Here is a 25081-nt window from a genome sequence, read left to right as displayed (position 1 = left end):
TATGCAGACATCACCATTTTCTATGATTCTATGATTTTATCCAGGAAGGAAGCATGGTAGTATAGTTAAAGGAATTTCCCTGGTTTCACCCATTAAGATAGCATTCTTAGTAGCTCAGTCAGTAAGGATAGTAACTGAAAACAAAGTTCTGATATCTAAGCCCTTCTACACAGTGTTCCATAAAGATAAGGTGGCTCTGCATCCTCATCCTAAATTTCTGACTAAGGTAGTGTTGGAGTTTCATCTTAATCTATTTGTAAATCTACTTTTAGTAGAATGTTTTTCCCTAAACCTTACGATTTACAGGTGAGGCTAGGCTATACAGTCTAGATGTTAAAAGGTCTCAATTACTATTTAGACAGGACAAAGGTTTTTCATAAAACTGGTAGGATGTCTGTGGCATATGTAAATAAGTCTGAGCCCGGTCTACTCTTACTTGGAAATTCGGCGGCAGTCGACAGGAGTTACACAAGCTATGCAGAGTAACTTGCGTAACTCCCGTTGACTGCTGTGCTTCCCTTTTGCGCGCCATCTTCACTGCACTGTGCCAACGGGAACCACGTTCCTGTTGACGCAGCACTACGCCACTTGAGGGGGTGGATTTACTGTGTCGACTTCCTGATCAATTGAGTGGGTCTACACTGACCGCTCAATCAATCCAGAAAGATCAATCTGATGGCGGTGACTTTGCCGCCATCAGTATAGACATACCATTAGTAGAGATTATAAGGGGATTCACACATTATGATCTTGTTGATTTCTGCACACGAACGTCTTAGGGCATGAAGTCCAAAAGCAGCCTCTCTTTGAACTCAAAAGCAAGAGTTAGAAGTGTTTCTGAAGCTCACAGATTTATGCAGCATTAGGGCTTCAATCATTATTTAACCTTTTATGCTCAAACCCACTGCCTTTGAAGGTTGTTACTGTTAGTTCATTTCCCACAAATCTATGTGGGCAATTCTTGAAAGAACTGTGGGAGACCTAATCAGACACCAGAGAAAAAAGCGGGAGAAAGGAACTTTGTTCACTAATTCTGGGCAGGTTAAAAGCAAATAACCAAAGCAGAAAAGCAGAATTCCACTGGTTTGAGTCAGAGGAACATATTAGCCGTGTACTAATGGCTCAGTTCAGGAAAACTCTTAAGCACCTGCTTAAAGTTAAGTGTGTGCTTAAGTTTTCATAAACAGGGATACCAAGACCAGGAGTAGCACATCCTGTGGTGGTGAACTGCCTACCAACTGAGAAGCATAACAAAGCTCCAGTTTATCTCAGATATCTGCAACCACAATGCAGCCAGTAAAAGAAAACTTTGTACAGGACACCAAAAGGACTCACTGACTTTAAGCTTCATTTATTCTTTTATCCCATCTATCTTTGACATAGAATTCCTAAACTATTGATCCCTCTCCTTAGCTAGGATTTATACGGCACTTTACCTTAGTATTTGAATGCCTCACAAATTTAAGTCATTCTCTCTCTCTCTCCTTCCCTTCAGTTTAATTTTTAAACAAAATTACTTATTCATTTATTATGGGGAAGGGTAGGTCACAGAAGTCATTTATACTCTAAGTTTGTTGTCATTTGGATCTGTTGTGGCAGTGAATACCACAGTACGTGGACAGCTGCCAAGAAAGGTTTCATCTTCCTCTTTATAAGTCTCATTCTTGTGGTGACAGTTCTATTCTTCCAGAGGAATGAAACTGTCATGGGGGATCACGATTATGAAGAGCAAGGTGATCTAGCAGGTTGCTTGGACCAATTATATAAGGGATTTTGAAGATTAGAACCAAACGCTTGAACTTTACTGTGTATTTGATGATGACTGGAGCACTAAGACAAAGTATTCTTCATTGTGTTAGAGATGGTAGGATTGGTTGGGAATTTTCCACTGGAATAATTTTTCAACAGAAAATGCACTTTTTGTAAAATCACAATTTTGTGCAGGTAAATGTCAATTTTTCAGAAATTTTTGATTTGCTATCCATAATATTGCTGGCAATTTTAAAATCAAGATGGGATTTAAAAAAAAGATATGCTCTAGTTCAAACAGGAATTACTTTGGGGAAATTTTATTGTCATTGTTGTACAGGAGGTCAGATTACATGATCAGAATGGTCCCTTCTGGCCTTGAAAGCTATACATTTATGAAAATAGGGCTCCTAGATATCTGCCTGGAAGGGTCTTGTTCATTTCACTTTCAGCCATCAGAGAGAAAGTGAAATTGACAAAAGCCTTTCAGGCAGATTGCTGGGGAGCTGCAGCCAGACTGTGGGGGCGGAAGGGAGGATGAGTGCCCCAGGTCTCTGCCTCCCCACTGCCTCTGCCGCAACAGCATTGCCAACTGGGCTCACGCTGATCAAAGTGTGCTTCCTCCCTTGCCTCTCAGGGGCAAGAGAAGCTCATGGAATCTACAAAAAGGATGTGGACAAGTTGGAGAGAGTCTAGAGGAGGGCAACAAAAATGATTAGGGGGCTGGAGCACATGACTTATGAGGAGAGGCTGACGGAACTAGATTTGTTTAGCCTGCAGAAGAGAAGAACGAGGGGGGATTTGATAGCAGCCCTTAACTACCTGAAAGGGGGTTCCAGGGATGATGGAGCTAGGCTGTTCTCAATGGTAGTAGATGACAGAACAAAGAGCAATGGTCTCACGTTGCAGTGGGGGAGGTCTAGATTGGATATTAGGAAAATGTTTTTCACTAGCAGGGTAGTGAAGCACTGGAATTGGTTACCTAGGGAGGTGGTGTAATCCCCATCTTTAGAGGTTTTTAAGATGCGGCTTGACAAAGCCCTGGCTGGGATGATTTAGCTGAGTTTAGTCCTGCTTTGAGCAGGGAGTTGGACCTGATGACCTCCTGAGGTCCCTTCCAACTCTAATCTTCTATGATTCTATGATCTATAATTAAGTCTTAATTTACTAGCATGGAATTTATTCGATTTGAATCACAAACATCTTAAAGGGAAAATTCAAGTAATTCATTAGCTTTTAAGATTATTACGATTTGCAGACAAATAATTATAAATTTCAGCACTTAAACAGCACTTTAAAAAGGTAATTCATGTTTGTACAGTGCTTTAACTTTCATAACACTACTGTGAGCTAAGTATTCTTATCCCCTTTTTACAGAGGGGGAAACTGATACAAAATATATTAGGTGATTTCCAGGACCAAACAGAGTCAGCGGTAGAAGGATCTTCTGGCCCTGATGCAGATATCTCTTTCTAGTAGATCATGTTGCTTTCTCATGTGGATAGTGCTAAGGGTTAATCATTGCTTTAGAGCCATCAAAGGGCAAAATAGTGGCTATTATCTTTGACTGTGTAACTACAAATCACAATCAGGTTTTTCATGTAAACTGCACTCAATGTCCTTCTACAAGCTCTTTACATTTTAATTAATTTGATTTTCATATAAAAACTATTTGTTTATTTCTGCAACTGCTGCACTTAATATGCAATAAGCAAACGTATCTTCTAACCTTTGTTAAGTTTTAATAATTGGAAAAATGTTTTATCTACTAGATGTTTTTGTTTTGCCAGTGTTTGTATTTGTTATGTTTAAATACAGTGTACTCATCTTTTCGCTGAAGTGTTTTTGTCTTTGATGTTTTGTTCATTTTTTTTTTTATCTGATGTCTTACTTGTGAGGTATTAACATAGAACCTCCACATATACAAAATACACCTCTGTGCATGGAAATTATATATTTGAAAAAGGACCTATGTACACTGTTCAGGAGGGACAGGAAGAGGAGAAAAGGTGAAGGAGTTTCACTATATGTAAGAGAGCAATATGATTAATCAGAGCTCCAGTATGAAACTGGAGAAAAGTCTGTTCAGAGTCTCTGGGTTAAGTTTATAGGTGAGATGTCTTAGTGGCTGTCTGTTATACACCACCAGATCAGGAGGATGAGGTAGATGAGGTTTTCTTCCCACAACTAACAGAAGTTTCCAGATCACAGGCCCTGGTTCTCATAGAGGACTTCAATCACCTGACATATGTTGGGAGAGCAATAGGGCAGTGCACAGACAATCAAGGAAGTTTTTAGAGTGTTGGGGACAACATCGTGGTGCAAGTGCTGGAAGAACTAACTAGGGGCCATGCTACTCTTGACTTGCTACTCACAAACAGGGAAGAATTGGTAGGGGAAGCAGATGGCAACCTGGGCAGCAGTGACCATGAGATGGTCAAGTTCAGAATACTGACAAAAGGAAGAGAGGAGAGCAGCAGAATAATGACCCTGGACTTCAGAAAAGCAGACTTTGACTCTCTCAAAGAACTGATGGGCAGGATCCCCTGGGAGACTAATATGAGGGGGAGAGGAATCCAGGCTATATTTTAAAGAAACCTTATTGAGGGTGCAGGAACAAACCATCCCGATGTGCAGAAAGAATAGCAAATATGGCAGGTGACCAGCTTGGCTTATCAGAGAAATCGTCAATGAACTTAAACACAAAAAGGAAGCTTAGAAGAAGTGGAAGCTTGGACAGATGACTAGGGAAGAGTATAAAGGTATTGCTCAAGCGTACAGGGGTGAAATCAGGAAGGCCAAAGCACAACTGGAGTTGCAGCTAGGAAGAGACATGAAGGGTAACAAGAATGGTTTTTACAGATATGTTAGCAACAAGAAGGTCAGGGAAAGTGTGGGACCCTTACTGAATGGGGGAGGCAACCTAGTGACACATGATGTGGAAAAAAATGAAGTACTCAATGCTTTTTTTGCCTCTCTCTTCACAGGCAAGGTTAGCTCCCAGACTACTGCACTGGGCGGCACAGAATGGGGAGGAGGTGAGCAGCCCTCAGTGGTGAATGAACAGGTTCAGGACTATTTAGAAAAGCTGGACATCCACAAGTCCATGGAGCCGGATGCAATGCATCCAAGGGCGTTGAGGGAGTTGGCTGATGGGATTGCAGAGTCATTGGCCACTATCTTTGAAAACTCGTGGCAATTGGGAGAGGTCCCGGACGATTGGAAAAAAGCAAATATAGTGCCCATCTTTAAAAAAGGGAAGGAGGATCTGGGAAACTACAGATCAGCCAACCTCACCTCAATCCCCAGAAAAATCATAGAGCAGGTCCTCAAGGAATCCATTTTGAAGCACTTGGAGGAGAGGAAGGTGATCAGCTACAATCAGCAAGGATTCACCACGGGTAAGTCATGCCTGACCAACCTGATTGCCTTCTGTGATGAGATAACAGTTTCTGTGGATGTGGGGAAAGCAGTGGACAGGATATATCTTGACTTTAGCAAAGCTTTTGATACGGTCTCCCACAGCATTCTTGCCAGCAAATTAAAGAAGTATGGGTTATAGAATCATTGCAGATTAGGGTTGGAAGGGACTTCAGGAGGTCATCTAGTCCAACCCCCTGCTCAAAGCAGGACCAACCTCAACTAAACCATCCCAGCCGGGGCTTTGTCAAGCCGTACCGTAAAAACCTCCAGTGCTTCACCCCCCTTTCTAGTGATTGGATGAATGGACTATAAGGTGAATAGAAAGCTGGCTAAATCATCGGACTTAACAGGTAGTGATCAATGGCTTGATGTCTAATTAACAGCCGATATCAAGCGGAACGTCCCAGGGGTCGGTCCTGGAGACTGTTTTGTTCAACATCTTCATTAATGATCTGCATGATGGGATGGATTGCAAATTCAGTCAATTCCCAGATGACACTAAACTGGGGGAGTGGTAGATATGCTGGATAGATACAGAGTGACCTAGACAAATTGGAGGATTGGGCCAAAAGAAATCTCATGAGGTTCAACAAGGACAAGTGCAGAGTCCTGCACTTAGAATGGAAGAATCCCATGTACGGTTATAGACAGGGCTAAACTACAGTTCTGCAGGAAAGGACCTAAGGGTTACAGTGGACAAGAAGCTGGATATGAGTCAACAATGTGCTCTTCTTGCCAAGAAGGCTAACGGTATATTGGGCTGCATTAGTAGGAGCATTGCCAGCAGATCGAGGGAAGTGATTATTCCCCTCTATTTGGCATTGGTGAGGTCACATCTATAGCATTGTGTCCAATTTTGGGCCCCCCCCTACAGAAAAGATGTGGACAAATTGGCGAGAGTCCAGTGGAGGGCAACAAAAATGATTAGGGGGCTAGGACACATGACTTATGAGGAGAAGCTGAGGGAACTGGGCTTATTTAGTCTGCAAAAGAGAAGAGTGAGAGGGGATTTGATAGCAGCCTTCAACTACCTGAAGAGAGTTCCAAAGAGGATGGAGCTAGGCTGTTCATAGTGGTGGCAGATGACAGAACAAGGAGCAATGGTCTCAAGTTGTAGTGGAGGAGGTCTAGGTACTAGATATTAGGAAAAGTTTTTTCACTAGGAGAGAGGTGAAGCACTGGAATGGGTTACCTAGGGAGGTGGTGGAATCTCCATCCTTTGAGATTTTTAAGGTCCAGCTCGACAAAGCCCTGACAGGGATGATTTAGTTGGGGTTGGTCCTGCTTTGAGCAGCGGGTTGCACTAGACGACCTCCTGATGTCCTTTCTAACCCTATAATTTGATGATTGTTACTCAGTGTTTTGCAGGCAGAATGTAGGGTATGAATTTTAAAATATGTACCTAAAAGTTAGTTTGATCCATACAGCTTATAACTGATTTGAAACCATAAGCTTCTTTGCAATATCATAATCATTTCCACAGCAGCTATACCTATGTCATAAATTAAGGATTTTGAGTGCAAGAGGTGAATAAGAATTAGCAGTGACAAAATATTCTAAAAGTTCTTGTTTTTAATAGAAGAGTTCTTAACTATGAAGAAGGAGAGAAAACTACAGAAAATATGTATGCTCATATAGAACCTAGTACACCAGGAACCCAGTCTTGGTTAAAGTCATTGGGTGTTTCTGTAATTAACAATGATCATAATATTATGCATATTATAAAGTTGCTTCCAAACAGAAAGTGTTCTTGAAGTTTAAAAGAGGAGGCAGCAGCTGTTTGAAGAATCTTTATGTAATAGTTTTGTAGACACATCATCACACTCATGTCTGATAAAAATATTTGACTGTAACATTTCATTGAAATTAAAGTTACTGTGTAGCAGCTATAAGAGGTTGGCAGCTGCCAAGAGCTGTGAGGTTACTGACTAGAATAACACATCTGGAGCCCTGCCTGGAGCTGAGACAAAATTTGATTCATATTCATGCATATATTTACAATATACCTCCAAAATGAAATAAGAATTTAATTCCATCAAGAAGTTCTAATGACATGATAATAGGTCAGACTTAATTATGATATCAGCAGAGGCCAAAACTAAATCTAAAGATTATTTTGTAGTAAGTGTGGCCTTATCAGTCTATTATCTTTCTAGAGCTACACTCTTGGGGATGTGTGTTTCCTTGAGTCTTGTACCATTAGGCTACACACACCACCTACATTGATTTCAAACATTGGTAGGTGGGGAACTGTAACTTCAACTGTTCTCAGTTTCTTTCCACTACTTCAGAATTCATTGGTAAATACTCCAGAGAAAGGAAGAAGGAGGGCAGGAAGTGTGCTTCTGCAGAAATTCAGAAACTGGAGAAACTCATCAGTGGAATCAGAAAAAATCAGTGGAAGCTGGGACTGGTAGACTCTAATGATGTAATCAGTGCTTGTCTGGTTTTTACACCCTTTACTCTGACGGTCTCTCTCCTCCCTTTGCTGATTGGTAGTTTGCTCCCACTCTATCCTGCCCTCTTCATCACAGTCTCTGTACTTCAGCTTGGCTCCAGCTGCCCTCCATGTGCCCCTGCTTCCCTTAACTTGTCCCTTTAATGCCCTTGTCTCCTTTTTCAGATAGATCCCCCCCCCAACAAAATCCCATCCAAACAATTAAAAAAAGGAAAAAACCCCAACAAAAGTGTAACTTACATAAGGCTTGCAGATCATCACTTTGTTCACTCTGCTTATATGCTAAACCCTTCTCTCCAACCATTTGTCTGTCTTGTCTATTGAGACTTTAAACTCTTTGGGGCATGGACTGTCTCTTATTGCATGTTTGTACATTGCCTACCGCAATGTGGTCTCAATCTCAGTTGGTGTTTCTAGGTACTACCATATACAAAACATTAAATAATAATAATAAGTACACTTGAAATAATGCAGTTACTAGAAATACACCATTTTTTCTTCATTGGAATTGATCTACTGATGTCCTTTCTCTGGAGAGCAACAAACAATAATAATCCCAGGATTAGGGTTGAGAAAGACTTAATTAAGTACGGATTGAAATACCACTCTTTCTCCTGAGAATCAAATGGTCTGTCATGAGACTGAAATATCAATAAGGAGAGCCCACATTGGAGCCACAAGAATCCCATGAGCTCTGTCCTCTCTCAGTTTCCTGTACAGGTAGAACTTTGATTCCAATACCTTTGGCAGATGTCCAAGGTTTTCAAAATACTTGTGGTGAAATTGAAGAGAATATTATCATCAGGAGACATGACTGACAGAAAAGACGTTTTGCAATCCTTCATTAAGCTAATCTTGGTCAACAACTGAGCTGATCCTTTTAAAATGTATTTGTGAATGATTGTACAATGAAAAATTGTCAACATTTATAACATATTACTTGCAATGAATTATTTGACCAGTTCCAGTCATCAGGCTCACCTAGGTCAGCCTTAATTGAGTCTTGAGACAGGTCATCCATATATTAGTCAGTGGTAAGGAAAACTGTGGAGGAGAAGGGGATGAATAAAACCCCGGCACTGCTTTGAAGGACATGGGTGAAAAACCCTTTTGAAAAAGTATCAGATTTTCAAGAAAATAAGCATTGTGCCTAAATACAAGATTTCACTTTGAATATTCAGTAATACAATGGTTGAAGGTACTTTTATCATTTTGTTGGTTTAGTTCAGTGGTTTTCAACCTTTTTTCATCTCTAAAAAATGTCAAATGGATGTGCAGACCCCCCTTTAGAAATCTTAGACATATTCTGCAGACCCATAGAGGCCTGTGGACCACAGGTTGAATTGGATGGTGTAAATGTACTTTTACCATTGAGAAGCCAGTGTAGTAAACACATCTGTGGTTTCAGGTTCTTGGAATAGTTTCAGAAGTTCTGGGTCACAGGATAGGTGTGCCAGGATTCGTAGTTCAATATGAGAAAAATCTAGCAAATAAAACTCTCAATTAATACCCTTGAAACTTTTCTATCATTATACTTTCTAACAGCCTATCCATATTTATTTCCATTTATATTTTTCAGTTATAAGGTGACAATTTTATACAATTCATATTTTTTCCACAAAAGATTATACTTAAAGATATAGGCAGCAATGTGCACCTGAGACCTGATGCAATATCTAATAAAATCACTCCTGTTAAACTTATTTCAATTTGTTTATTTAAAAGCAAGTTCTTTTGCTCATTGTTATTGATTACCCTGAAACTACTATACTTGAAAAGATATTTTGAAACAAGCTTCCAAAATTAATTCAAATAATGGCATAGTAAATATGCATTGGATGCCAAGTTAAAATCTCATACATGTAGCATGTTATCATATATCTTCACTACTTCTACAAGTTGAATATCTAATTTTTCAAGGATTGATATTCATTTTGCCATTTTTAATTATGTACCCATCACAATATCTCCAGTGCATATACAAATCCCAATAGTACAGAATTTAACATAATTAACCAAGAGAGACTTTCCATGTAAAAAACATTGCATTAAACATACATTACTTCATTGGAAAAAGCCTGGGTGACGAATAAAGACAAGGGCTTTGCACCATGCTCCGAAGGTTAATTGATTCACACTCTACACATATATATTACATACAAAAAAACTGTCAAAAGAAAGTTAAGAAATGCCACAATTAACCTTGCCCAAGGCATGAAAACTTTCTGCATGAATGATTAAAGTTTGGCAAAGTTATATGCCACTGAAAAGAGGTGCTTATAGTGAAAAGTATTAAGTAGCTTTAAAAATAGATGTTGCTACAAGCCACTGCCTATAATACACAGTCACACTCCATTTGTAAGGAACAGACCACTCTTGAAGATAACTGCACTTAACATCAATGCTTTTCTTGGCAAGGTCAGTGAAGATGTAGTGGCATCCAAATGTGGACTGACACCGGAGATTACAGGGCTTTGGTTAATAATAAACAATCATAAAACTAATAATGGAAATTATCTTACCTGCTGCTAAGAATGTATATCCTTTAGCTGAAACAAACAATGTTCTTGGGGAAATAGTTACTATTTCATTTTTTTTGCCTGGAGGGGAGATGAGAGAAACAGATACTATATCACAGAAATAAAACAACAAAACTTTGTTGTGAAACAGGCAAGGTTGCTAAGCACAGGACTTACTTGACACAACTACATACACTAGGATATGAAAAGTTAAGCCATCTAACAGCATTTACCTTGTACTCAACAGATAAACAATGAATTAATTTTCTACTGCAGACAAAATTTCCTAAAGAAATATTATTTCTATGTGTACTGAGTCTTTACAGAAGAAAAGACATGATGATGAGTAAAAGTGAATGCATTACTGGAATCCTACTTGGTGTAGCAAAGGCAACATTGCAGGAAGCACAGAACATTTCTTCTACTACTGATTGTTACCAACTGATTGTACAAGTTGCAAAGGAGGAAATGAGGATATCTGGAGAAGTTTTCAAAGGGAAGGAAAACCTGAATAAATGTAGTTTTGAGAAGTACGTATGGTCCATGAGCATCATTAATGAATTTTGCCAGACTCAGTCTAGATCTGCCTAAGTGTTATAGCACACATTGGATAGCATGTATATGTATCCACTATTTGCACACATGGGAAATAGCTAAAAGTAACATGGGAAATTACAAACAAATTGCCAGCTTTAGAAATTCAGAGTTTTATCTTCTCTCAGACAGACATTATTTTAAGGTTTTTATTGTTATTCCAAACTCTGCTCTTCCTTTCACTTGCACTTATATAAACCTTTTTGCTTCATTATATTGAACTGTATCCTATTGCAAAGCCTCCTGTTCAAAGCCAGCTGCCACTCCCTCCAAAAACCAAAAGCAACAAAGCAGCAGCAGCAACAGTTCTACACTGTGGTCCTGTGCATCTACTTCCAGGAATAAAAAGTTAAGTAAGCAAGTCTCTCTTACACTGCAGTTCACTGTTATGGGCCCAGTCCTCTCCCTATCGCTTGGGTCATGATTCCCTAGGACTTACAGCCCTCTCTGTACTATTTTCCTTGAATCCAGTTTATAGCATCCATCTGACTAGCAATCAAAGGATATTTAGTCCTTAGCTGCCAGTTTGATTTACGTGGCCTAGTCAATCTAGCATTGACACCTATCCAGAAGACGCTTTCTGAGATGAAGGCACAGAAACACTTCTTAGTAAGATAAGGCAAGATAACTTGGTTCCATTGCAACTATGGAAATTCCCAATTGTGGAAAAAATACAAGCTAAAGATAGAAGGATTGGCTGGGAGAGCAGAGAATATTTAAGTTGATGAACTTGCTTGTATAGGTCAAGGAAGAGGCAGCAAACCCACATTCTGTACTGGCAAAAAGTAGCAGAAAACAGCTTAGTTTAAAAGATGTTTTATTATAACTACAGTTAGAATGTAGTATTTTTGAGATGCTGGTATGTTTTAACAGTATTTGATCACATATTTTTACTCAAACACTTAGATAAATGCATGTAGTTTTATAAAACTACATAAACAAAAACTTTTACCTTTACCTTTTACATATTGCTTCTTAATAATTTGAACTGGATGCTTGGAGATACCTTGGATGTTCTATAAATAAAATAATGGGAGTAAAAATGTACAGGAATTGAAACTGTATTTTAAAAGTATAATTTAGGAGAACATAAAAGATTAGTTTGATTGACTATATAATGTTAACATATTTTGTTTGTCGTATATTAAACAATATTTTAATAATATACATATATATAATTGTAAAATATATTATGTAAAATTAAGCATTTTTAATTATATGACAAAACTCAATTAATGGAAATGATAATTATGTACAGAATACACTCACATGTAAGTCATGAAATGTCACTAAAACTTCAAGTATAGAATTGGGGTTTTTAGAGAGTCTGATTAAGTAGAGTAACCAAATTACTGTATCAGCAGATGAGAAAGAGAAGCAAGTACAGCAAAAATATGAAAACTGAGTGTGGTTTGGAAAGCCACATTAAGTGGAAGAGAAGGCTACGTGACTGAGGATCAAGAAAGCCTAAAAGGCTTAAGAGAAGAAAAGGCAGCATTATGATAAGAGAGATTTGAAGTAAGTTTTGGGTGGAGTAATTGTCATTTATGCAGGTTACTTATGTTGGTTTAATAATCATTAAATTAGGGTATGGGGTTAAATCTAGACTCTTTCATATCACAAAACACAGAATAGTTATTTTGCTTATCTAAAATATATGTTTTTGGTTAACTCAAGTAGCCATTCTATGTACTGTATATACTTGGAGCCAATCTGTCAGTGCAAGACAGGATGTTTCAGGGCAACTGGGAATAGTGGGGGAAACACATAGCTGGGCACACCTTACTGCTCCTTTAGAGAAACAATATTCATCCTTGTTGCAGATTGTGGTTTACACACTGAAAGGCTGATCACACCCTCAAGCTAGCAGCTCACTTCCCCCAGGGCTGTGATGCACCAGCCAGAGTAGTGAGCCAGAACCCTAATATAAGACCATGTGTACATTATAGAGTTAAGTCCACTCAAATTACACTGATGATCATAAACTGCTATAACTACATCACTTGTGCATCTCCACACAATACTCCTTGTGTCAGCGGAGCACATTCATGGTGCTCTTTCATCGAGAGAGCTGTGCACTGTGGGTAGCTATCCCACTGTACAACTCACCAGCTTTTGCCCCTAAGTGTTGTGGGAATAGGGAATGGATTACAGTGCATTATGGGTGTGGGCTCACCATCCCCATGATGCAGTTTTCTCTGTCTCATCATTCAATGAGCTTCCAACTACATTTGGCGCTGTTTTTCAACAGTACCTGTAAATTGTGTGCCCACTGTCTCGGTCTGAAAGCATGGAGCCAGCACTGCTCTCTAGTCTTGTAATAAGCGTTATGAACACAACATGACTGATCATGCAATATTTCATGAGCTGCAATCTGAACAGGAATCCATGGTGCCTTCCCTGCTGTGTGCCATGGAAAGAAACAATTCCAGATAATTTTTGGCATTCACGGAGCAGCTGCACTCAGTGGATCGCCTCTATTGTGCTCAGGAAACAAGCACTAATTGGTGGGATCGCATCATTATGCAGGTATGGGATTACAATCAGTGGATGCAGAACTTTCAGTTGCTCAAAGCCACTTTCATGGAACTGTGTCTGTGGCCCGTCCGCATCTAGGATAGCCACCTGAAAATGCCAAGGTCAGGGCAGGCTGCAAAAGGAGAGCAGATTCTCCCAGCTCTGGTGGGTGGCACTGAAGCCAGACTTCCCAACCAGCCACAAACTGTGCTTCTGATTCCCCAAACCAGTTATCAAGAAGCCAGTACACAAATACATACAGCCCCCTTTACTGCATTTCAGTCTCCGGCTCCCAATCAGCCACTAGGTCCAGTAAAGAGATCAGTTATTTAAACTCTATGCTCTTTACTAAAAAGGTTCCTCCTGACCCCAAAGGGTCAGCCACAGTACCAGATCAATATAAGTTTGGATCTTACCCAAAATACCACAGTCAGCCAATCCTTTAGTAACTGAAACTAAAGGTTTATTATAAAAAGAAAGGAATAAACAATAAGAGAAATGTTAAAGGATTAAAACAATCTATATACATACAAATGATTTGAAAGTCCATATACATCAGGTTTCTAGAAGAATTGTGGAGTTTGCAGACTTGTATAGTCCCTCTGGTATACATCCAGTACCTGGATGGGTCTCAGTCCTTTGTTTCACAGCTTCAGTTGCAGATGACTTGGTCCAGAGGTAGATAAGTTGCTGAAAGCTGAACAGGATTGAAGACAAAATGGATTCAGTGCCTCGGCCTTATATATCCTCTGGCCCTTGCCATGCTGCTTGTGGAATTTCACAGGAGCCAAAATGGAGTCCAGAGTCACATGAGCAAGTCCTGGTGACTCATCAGGTATATCCCTGGCATCTCCCCCTAGGCCCCTTGCACCTGTGAATGTTTCAATGGGCTATTAGGCAGACTATTGTTCTGCAGCCATCCTGTCTGTGGCATTACCTAGACAGCACAATTTGAATTACTGATATATCAAACATATCCATAACTTCCATTACACATATAACACATGAACATAAACATCATCATTTTACTTAACACATTATAGCCTTTCTAACAGTACCTGACATGGCATATCGCACATAAATTGTTATGATTTTGACATACTGATGTCAAATAATATAATAAATGCCCCCCCCTTCCCCCAAATCCAACTAGCGTGACAGTGTGCACTGCTCACTCCTGCCCTGTGGCACAAGAACATCGAAACAAGAGCTGCCTTCTTGGTGGAGAAATGAGATCGCTGTGTCGAAGCTGGCAATTCCAGATTGCTACCAGTCAGTTGCAAATCAGTTTGGAGTTGGGAAGTCCACTGTGAGGGTTGCAGTCATACAAGTGTGCAGGGTCAATAATTGCTTCCTGCTACGAAGGACTGAGACTCTGAGCATCATGTGTGAAATAGTAGATGGCTTTGTGGCAATGGAATTCCCTAACTGTGGAGGGGCGGGGTGATAGATGACATGCATATCCCAACTTGGGCCACAGAATATCTTGTGACAGAGTTCATCAATAGAAAGGCTACTTTTCTATGATACTGCAGGCACTAATGGATCACCAGAGTCGTGTCACTGATATCAATGTGGGGTGCTCAGGGAAGGTGCAGGACACACACATCTTCAGGAACACTGGCCTGTATGGAAAACTGCAAGCAGAGACTTTCTTTCCAGACCAGAAGGTTCCAATGGAGGATTCTGAAATGTACAGTGATCCTGGGACACCCAAGGTATCCCTTACTCTCATGCCTCATGAAGCCTTCCACTGGACACCCTGACAACAGCAAGGAGAGCTTCAACAACAGGCTTAACAGGTGCAGAATGACCACTGAATGTGCATTTGGCAGATTAAAGACTTGCTGGCACTGTCTTTTTGGCAGGTTAGACCTCAATAAGGAAAATATTTCCATAGTCATAGCTTCCTGCTGTACTCTGCATAACATTTGTGAAGCTATGGGACTCAACGGGGCTATTCAAGTCAGGGAAGCTATGAAGCAGCATTTTGACAATGAGCCCCAGCAATGTGTCTTTCTGTAGTGCATTCAGCCAGACTTTGCTTACTTACTGCCTGGAATGACCCTTGAAAAGATTGCTTCCCGAGCGTTAATTGTAGTCTGCAAATGTGCCATTTGCTACTGTGTATGAATTCCTCCGTGTGTAGGACCAAAATAAAGATTCATTTTCTCTCTCTGAGTACATTTTTATTAAACAACTAATACACAGAATTCAATTTCTTGGAAAGAGTGTTCTACTGAGGAGCATTCTCTGAATGGAGGCTCTCCTAGCTGTGTGTAAGTCCAGCTGTCATTAAGGAACCTGTCTGAAGGGGTGGAGTGCAACAGTTACTGTGACGAGCTGGGAACATTCAAGGAACGTGTGTGGGGAGTTTGAGGGCATGGCACACAGCTTTGTATGGGCTGCAGGGGGAGGCAAGCATGCATGTGGTTCTGACTGCAGTGCAGTCAGGAACTTCAGCATCTCTGTTTGGTCCTCCATCAATTTTATCATCTGCTCCTGGCCCTCTAAAATACACTCCTGGTCTTGCTTCCTCTCCTGGCTATCTATTTTCAATTTTTCATTAATTGTTTCTCTCCACACCCTGTGATCGTGTTCTCTGGCATCAAGCAATTGTCCTTCTTACTCCTCCTGGATTGCCTCCTTATTTGATAGAGGCGCTCCTCCGGTGTGTAGGGAGTTCCATGGGCAGCACATGACTCCTGCCTTTGGGAAGGTTGGGCGGGGGAGCACCGGTTCAAACTGTGGCCCTGTCCCCTGCTCCACTTTTCCCCCGAGAGGCACGAGTAACAGGCAAAGGGACCCTCTTACCAAAGGCACCTGGAGTCCAGCTTGCACCTGGCCTTTCCGGGGACTGATGCTGGGCACTGAGGAGTGCAGCAAAGAATCAGCACATGGTAAGTGCTTGCAAACGGTCACAGAGGCGGGATGCTCCAAAAGCACCGTGAGTCAGGGACTGACTGCAGAGGCTCTCCTGGGACAGCGGGGAAGGCAAAGGTCAGTAATTTTGGGGTGGAGTGTGGGGCAGGGCTTAACCTCCCCAAGCTTATTATACCTGCCACCCATGTGCAATTTCCTCAAGGGCACATCTGCAGAAACATAAGAAACAATAAACAGAGGCAGTATTGTGCATGCACTTATAGCACTGAATCATTATAGTTAAATACACCTCTTTCTCACTCTTCCTTGGCAAGCACACAGCTCGGCTAGCACCCTAAACATGGTAAGTTCAGCCTCAGGGGGAAGGACCAAGATGGGGAAAAGGGTCTGGGTGGTTTCCAAAGGGAATCACTGCAAGCGCCTAGGAACACTATATAAATTCTAGCACCATTTTCCACAGGCGGGGGTGATTGAAGCTGAAATCTCACTCCTGAGAGTAACAGAGGGGATACAAGGCTGCATCTCCTGTATGTGTGTGTTTTCAGTTCAGGTCCCTATGCTGCTCGCCTGTGTGCTGCTTTGATTCCTGCAGAAGTAATTGCCAATTGGCATAACAAAGTTTCCTACAGCAGTGGAAGAAACAAAGCTCTGCCAAAGAACCTTCGGCAGCTCTGCCAAGGAACCTTCAGCAGATGATTGGCGAATACCTTCAAAAAAGTTTCCTAGAGATCACTCTGAAGGATTCCCGTGAAATCTCGGTATGCATTAACAAACTTTTCCACGTAGCTCATCGGGGAATGGGACGCGCACACACCCATTGCTGGTGTTGTAAATTTCTTAACCCACTTCTAACATATAATGAAACAAAGGACAGGTCTACGTCATGTAACCGAGCAACAGTAAATTAAAATGAGCACTTACTGGAGCTCCCCTGTCCTGCATCATGTGTGCCAGAGCAAGAGTGCTGGGACTGGCTTGAACTCTCTGGAGTCAAGAAGAGGTCCTAGCTCACTGTGCTACCAGACGACCCTGTTGCCTGTCCCACCTCATCCCTCAACTCCACTTCCTCGTCTACTACTTTGTCTTCAGGGTGAGTCTACTGGCTGCTGTCTCCAGCCCCACAAAGGGTTCTCGGGGGTGGAGTTGGGATCACCACCAAGAATGGCATCCAACTCCTTGTAGAAGTGGCAGGTCATAGGTGCAGCACCAGAGCTACAGTTTGCTTCCCTGGCCTTCTGGTACATCTTCCTCAGCTTCTTGATCTTTGCACAGCACTGATGCGTGTCCTGCTTGTAGCCCTTCTCAACCATGCCACAAGCAATCTGCCCATAGATATCTAAATTCCTACAGCTGGAGCAGAGCTGGGATTACACAGCCTCCTCTCCCCATAGACCTAGCAGATCCAACAACTCCAAGTGTACTCCAGGCAGGCACGCATTTGCTGTGAGGAGCCAGTATGGTCAGCTGGGAAGATATGATGTGAGCTCTCCACTCCAAGCAAATAGGAAGAGAAGTAAAAAAATTCCCTTTAAAGTGGGAGGGGTGGCTGAAGTGTATCTGGCTGAAGGACAGCAGTGTTCAACCTGCTGACCAAAGTGGTCAGGATGGGCATTGTGGGACACCTCCTGGAGGCCATTTAAAACAACATAAACAAGCACAATGTCTACACTGACACTGTCTTGTTCTAACTTTGTCGCAAAAAGCTCTGTGTCTCTCACTGAGGTGGTTTTATTTTGTCGGCAACACAGGAGAGTTAAATCAGTGGGTAGAGCTTAATGTGCACACCTCCATGTTTTGGCGACAAAACTGTGTAGTGTAGACAAGGCCTAAATCTAGTGCAAAATCCCTCTTTGCTAATACACTGATGGGAGGGACCTGGAGAAAAAAGGGTTCTGTATACTCTTTTCCTCTACTAGCACATCTCTTCAGAACAAGGCTAAGTTTTGCCCTATATTAAGCATTTTATTTGCTATTCCACATTTTTCTTCACCATTTTCTTTAGCACCATCACCTGTTAAAAGCAGATTGGCATATACTGCTGTCAATTTTTCTGTGACTAAACAAGAAAGACATCTATGGCTCTTTGCCCTTCTCTACTATAGTATTTCTGGTGTACTGTGAAACTTTGAACAATGAGGATGGATTTCTGATTGAATCATACTTAATGTAAGGATAGGATTCAAGCAAAAATCAAAAGACTTTCCAAAGTCATAAGATGTTCTAAAGCAGTTGTTGTAGCTTTTGGGAATAAAATTGAATTCTACAGAATTGTTTGTTATTGAAGGACTCTTATTGTCCATGCTGATCCTGATTTGTGGATGCACCATCAAATATAATAATTCAGATAAAAGGCATTTTAAATTTTAACCTGCCTTACCTCAAATATTATTTTCAGATATTATAGCACCAAATTATGGACCAGCTTCCATGAGCTTGTGCTAGTTACTACAATTGCATTTTTTAATTTATAATAAATTACCGGAGGAGTTGTTTATTAAGTTCAGCAAATCTGCAAGGATAAAAACTGAGAACTGTCTAGGCTTATCAGTAAAGATGACAATGCAGGGCTAGATGTCACAAAGGGATAATAATTTAGCCTTTACTTCTAAAGATCTAGGTTCACAGCCTATAAGAGTCACCAGTAAAAATGTGAAAGGAATGATTGCAACCAATAGCGACTATCAGCAAAGTGTGAAACATGCCATCTATGATAAGTTCCTCCTGTTATTTTGTGACACCCATCGCCTGGACAGGTAACATATGACAATACATGACATGTAACACCTAGCATATGATAATGTGTCAACCCCAATTGTTATCAGTTCATATAATACATCTGTACATAACAGTGGTTAGACGAATGTGTCAAAATTATACGTTTGAGGATTCAAGAATGTTGGGAGCAGGGATGTACAATTTCAAAATAAGAAAAGTCACTCCCTATGCAGCTTTGAGCTCACAACCATTCTTTTAATACTAAAAGGTTTGCAATCAAATTGAAAAGTAAATTAAGTAAAAATTTTAGCAATCCATGTACACTAATAATGGAAAAAAATAGAAAAAAGTAAAACTGCTTTTCCCCAGTATCACTATGAGGGTATTCACAATTAAATGTGTACAAGATGGGCCTCGACTAAAACACAAACAAATATATAATGCATTACTAAATGAAGTCTATTGTTTTTTCACATTAAGGGAAATCTAAGAGCATTTTTCTCAGCTCACCAATGTGCAGACTGAGAAGGAAAGAAACACTTCTTACCATGAATTAAAAAGTTTTAAATGTATTTTTTTTAAATTCTTTACTTGAAAGTAGCAATTCTAAACATATGTGTTGATAGCCATTCTGATGTAAAGTAATGTGATTTGTAATGCATGGGCCAAATTTTCAAAATGATAGCTATTTATATTGTGTGTATGTAATCCACATTTATGTGCATGATACAAGTACAGTAAATGGGTGTTTAAGTGCTTGTTAGTATGAATAATGTGGACAGTAAGTGGGTACGCAAGCTGCTAGATGCTCAGCACTTTTGAAAATAAGGCCACTTGTTCAAATGTCTAGATCTAGATTTAGGAGCCTAACTTTACCCACTTTTGAAAAATGTGGCTTAAAGTTTTTCTTCTGACAATTTAATATTGGTTGAACATTATTTTATAATCTTTTCCATTGGGCTTTCACAAGGCTAGTGACACTGCTCAACAAGTTATGTGCTTCCAGCTCTAGGTTAAGGAATGCCACTTGTAAATAAAAACTTTAAAAACAATAACTTTCAGTTTATTCCTGTTGATTGGGGCGCCTGAATTTGTGAATTTCCAAATTCCTGCACAAAGTGAAATGGATACAGATTTCCTTTAAAAATTACTTTACCAAGGTAAAAGAAAACATTACATTACATTCCTATTCTCACTGAACACCAAATGCAAGTACAGTATCCATCATGCTAATCTTAGAATATTTTCAGAAGTTTTATTAATGTCTCTTAAAAATGCCACTCATGCAATTCCAAGGCAAGAAAAAATTATACTGTATCTATTTTCTCATGTAAAATAGCCAGTAAGTTACAATTTAAATAACTCTTCAGAAGAGAATTTGAAAAATGTGTGCAGGCTAATGCTGATTTTTAAGAGCATTTAGAGATTTAAGAAGGTAGAGAAACAAAGACAAGGAACTTACAAGAAGCCTCCACATCAAAATTCTCTCATACGTGAGTCCAACATTTCTCTAAAAGTATTATTTATTATTTCAGAGGTGGATAGTTGACGTGCCTCAGGAATATGGCTAAAACTTCTCTAACAACACTTTGCATAGCTTATTAATTTATGTATCGAGTACCATACTGTGACAGTGTGATAAATTCTATCCTGATTTGTGATTATTGTCCTATAATGTCACACAAGGACATCCACAGGATTGTAAGAAGTTACACAGAAAAAAAACCCATTTTCTCTCAAGTTATTATACTGTTATGTTACTCTGAATGGAGGCTCTAAACAGGGAAGAAAAAGCTAGTTGTGAAAGAATCCACAATTAGCAATTCCTCACTGTTTCTAGATTATCAAAAGAGCAGGCTAGTCTACTGGAAGATAAACAAGAGAACTCTGGAATTAGTTTAAAAATATTAGTAGTTGTTTGTGGAGGTGCCAGATAAAGAATAATATTAGTCATGGGTAAAAAAAAATTAACCTACAAACTTCAGTAGACTGCTCAATCATCTTTGTATAGCAGTATATATTTTTATAAATAAGGAGTAAGAAAGAACAAGTATGATACACATACAGAAGTTCTGATGGGCAGATAATGGGAGACTAAGTCCCAGTTATTATGTGACATAAGGAAAGGTTACTCAACTTATAGCAACTAGAGTTCTTTGAGATGTATTGCCCCTATGCATAGTACATTCCAGGTTGTATATGCACTTAATAACCTGGGACCAAAGACTTTTTTTCTACAAATGTGTGTTTGGTCTGCACACATGCCCCCACTTTCCTTGTCCTCTCCACTGAGGGTATAAAGACAGCTGCTGGACCACTACCATTTTAGTTCTTTCTCTACCAGTAGGACCCACTCAGGGAACTGAGGCAGGGGGGAAGGAAGGTGGGTAATCCACTACACATAAGGACAACAAATCTTGAAGAACTCCTGTTACTACAAAGTGATTAAACTTTCCTTCAAGTGTTTTTTCTTATGTGGAGTGCAATTCAGGTTCACAGTGTCCCTCTCAAGGAGGCAGGTACCCAGAGATCTATGCCACAACAGAACACAGAACTGCCCTGCCTAAGGCAGCATCCAATGCAGCTGCTTGTGTGTACAGAACCCAAAGTCATCGCTCTACAGATGTCAATAATAGGAACATCCTTGAGGGAAGCTACCAAGGCTCTTTGGGCTCTCATGGAATGTGCACTCATGCTGCCCTCAAGAGGGACATTGTACAGCTCATAGTAGAATATTATGCATCCCAAGATCCATTTTGACAGGCCCTTGTGTAGCCAATCATGGAGGAAAGTGAAGAAAATTATTCCTAGTCAACATATGTGAGCAGCTACCACCACTATGGTCTTTGAGAATACTGTTTGAACAGAGAAGGGGCTGAAAAGTACTTGATAATGGAAGTAATCCTGACTGACTGTAAAATGGAGAAATCTTTTGTGAGGGGTGAATAGCAACATGAAAATACACGTCCTGAAGGTTAAGGGCTGTGACCCAATCAGAATCTAACAATGGAATTATAGCTGAGAGAGTCACCTTGCTGAATTTCTGTAATTTCAGGAAGGCACATAGTAGTCCGAGATCTATCATCAATCTCCATCAATCTCCTTTCTTTTTTGGAATCAGAAAGTATTTGCAATAGAAATCCTTGCCCTAGTACTAGACTGGAACTGGTTCTATGGCCCTGTGAAAAGGAACTCTCACCACCAGTGCCGCCCAGTGGTCAGGCAGGTTGACGTCCTACCACGCATTTCCCCTTCTTACTTCCAGACTGTCCTGCAGCGATATGTCCTTTCAGTGACTCAGCCCTCCATCCAGGTCACATTTGCAAGTTCACCTCTTTCAGGGTATACATAAAGAGTCCAATAATAAGGAGATCTTCAGGATTAAACGAAGGATTCAGGGTTTCCCCTTGGATTGAAGTCTCATGGTCTGAACTCTTGTATCTTCAGGGTTCCCCCCCCAAGTAAATTCCCTGCGGAGGGATAGACCCACATAGTTGTCCCTCTTTAGAGGTTAGTGAGGGAGCTCAGCCCCACCCAAAACATGTGTTCTGAAATGTCCAGCCCTCTCCTGGACAATTCAGTTATTAAGGTTCATTGTCCCAGTAAAGAGTCAATATTCAAAAGTTGGTTACTTTAACTGGAGTTACCAAACAGTTCAGTTTAAAGACAGCACTGTTTTTAAAGATAAAACAAGTTTATTAACAAAAAAAGATGGAATTTTAAGTGAATGCAAGTGTAAGAGATAAAGTTAGAAATGGTTACAAGCAAATAAAAGTGAAAACACACATATAAAAGTCTAAAATTCAGCCTAACAAGTCTTGGTTCAAGGCTTTTGTTCAAGATGGCTTTTCTCACTCACAGTCTTCCAGCAAGATTGTGACTAACTCTTTCCTTGGTCAGGATCTTTCCTAGAGGCCCAAAGATGCTGGTGCCTTTTGTCTTCTTAGGAGAAAGAAGGAACGTGGGGGTTTCTGCCCCTTTCTTTTAACCTGAACCTTTGAAGTAGACTCTTCTGAAGATCACCACTCAAAGCAAAAGTTTATTCTAACAGTAAGGAAGGTGACAAGGAGTCTGGTCATGAAGGAAGCTCCGTGCTCTTTCTCCTCTACCTGTATTTGCTGAAATGCAAATAGTTCTGTCTCTTTCCATATCTTCCCCCTGCTGTCTTTCTGGTCCTGTTTACTATTTACCGTATTTCCCCATGTATAAGACACACCTTTTTTTGAAAAATTTGGGGTCTAAAAACTGGGTGCGTCTTATACAGTGGTACTTACCCCAGGGCTGGGTGGTACGCGCGCCGCCGCCGCCGAATGGGCCCTTCCTCCCACCCCTGCGAAGCTTTGCCGGTGATGTACCGTAATACATTTTTTTTCAAATTTCGGGCCCCAAAATTAAGGTGCGTCTTATACATGGGAGCATCTTATACATGGAGACATACGGTATTTAAATTGAGATAAACATATATTCCTTTATTTAGGATAGGCCTATTTAACAACTTTTGCTTAGGCAGAGCTTTGTGGTTTTGAACATGTGCTAATATCATCATACAGGGAGATTTCATGACTTTACATAGAACTTTGCTACATATATTTCACCATGATATTATTGACAAGTGAATTATTGGTTTTCAGATGACACCTCACAAGGCATATTTTGTACAAAGATTATTACAACAGTGTGTAGGGTGTGAATACAAGGGTGCTTTCAGTCACACCCCTTTCTTCCTACAATGCTGCAACTTCAAATGGCTGACCATACAGCTATTTTTAGAGTGCTAGTGCAAGCCCTGCCAGCCCAAGTCTGTTGACCTGCGTGGGGAGGCTCACTTCTACTCACTTCAAAATGCTATGTAGACATACTCTGTGGCTATGTGGACATGTTCATTCTAGCACAGCACAGCTAGAATGAACATGAAATTAGCAGTTTCCTTTAGCTTTTGGCAGTGCTACATTCTCTGCCACTTCACACACACTGTAATATGATGGCTGACCCTGACAATCCATTGGCTGTCACTATGGCCAGGCATGACCTCTAACCCCTCAAGTTTAAAGCAAATAACATAGACATTGGAATGAGTGCTTAACATGCTGTTAGTGAAGTTAGTAGTTACAAGTCGCATTAGCAAAAGGCAAATCGTAACACTGTTCAAAATCAATTTCTTAAAAGCAAGCAAAGGAAAATATTCACCATAGCTTTAATCTTGTCAGGTTCAATTACTTTCAGAAATCTTGCCCCGGAAATTCAACCACTTCCCCTAATATTCAAGGAAAGCCCAAATTTCCTTCTACTTCCAGCAAAGTTCCATTTTATTAACCCATGAGTTGAATATTTCTGCAAAAATAAATTATTTTACCAGCAACAAAACATACTTGTGAAGTCTTCTACCATATTCCCTGAATATATTGTTCTCCTGGATTGGATTCACATTATGAATGCTAACAATAGTGATGGTGCTGCTATTTCCATAGTCAGACCATAATTACATATTGATATTGCCTTGCTTCCTTTCCTCTCAGAGTTCTGGTGAAGTTCATGAAGAGAATTAGGGGACCTCTGTCAGCTCTCAAGAGAAAACAAACCCCACAAGGGAACATATGAGAGAACAAGTTTTGATGCTTAATATTGTTGTGCTTCTGAAGCAATGCTACCCAGCACTTTTGTGCAGGGGATCCTTGTGAAGGACTGGTGTACAGACACCATCCAGAACTTTGCTTACTCTGTCCCCAACACAGTTTCTATGTGTCTTCTTTTTTTATTTTTGTCTTTTTTCCTCTCTTTTGTTTGTCTTTTTTAATGAAGTTTTGCTCCCTGCTCTTCCCTCTTTTTTTTGGCTAGCTGTACTCACCTAAAGCCTACATACATGTTCAAAGTGGGTGTGCGAAGGGGTTGACTCCTTGTTGTGGCCAGGAGTGGCATAGTAGCTCTCTCCCTACTGCGCGTCTCTGCCAACAGCCACTCTGTCTTTGTGGTGGTCTGCCTCTTCCTGACTTGACCCTCCAGCCAGGTCACTTTAGAGTCTCTCCCCTTCTGAGGTTGCCCATGAACAAAAAAAGCAAGAGGAACTAACGCAAATAAACTAACTTAATAGGAAATAGAGGGAAAAGATCCTTCTCGAGTTGCATCAGAATCTGGCCCTCCCTTGCCTCCGGAACGGGCCTTTGGACAGCCGTGGTCTGGGAAGTTCCTGCCTTCAGTCAGTCCTTTTCTCAGGAGCCAAAGGTCT

General features: G+C 40.5%; 1 protein-coding gene across 1 annotated transcript in view; it reads right to left on the bottom strand.

The window, feature by feature from the left end:
• POLN (DNA polymerase nu) overlaps positions 1-25081 on the bottom strand; it is a 187022-nt gene that overhangs the window by 55032 nt on the left and 106909 nt on the right. The window contains exons 15-17 of the mRNA XM_067567696.1: positions 11702-11759; positions 10153-10230; positions 8999-9113 (exon numbers count right to left, since the gene is read on the bottom strand). Of these exons, the coding sequence (XP_067423797.1) occupies positions 8999-9113; positions 10153-10230; positions 11702-11759 (251 nt within the window). The remainder of the gene's footprint in view (positions 1-8998; positions 9114-10152; positions 10231-11701; positions 11760-25081) is intronic.

The sequence above is a fragment of the Emydura macquarii genome, unplaced genomic scaffold (assembly GCF_026122565.2).
Source record: "Emydura macquarii macquarii isolate MOO-44397 ecotype Brisbane River unplaced genomic scaffold, CSIRO-AGI_Emac_v2 contig_2795, whole genome shotgun sequence".
Lineage (NCBI taxonomy): Eukaryota > Metazoa > Chordata > Testudines > Chelidae > Emydura > Emydura macquarii.
Note: the sequence above shows the minus strand (reverse complement) of the source record. Positions and strands in the feature narration are given on the sequence as shown.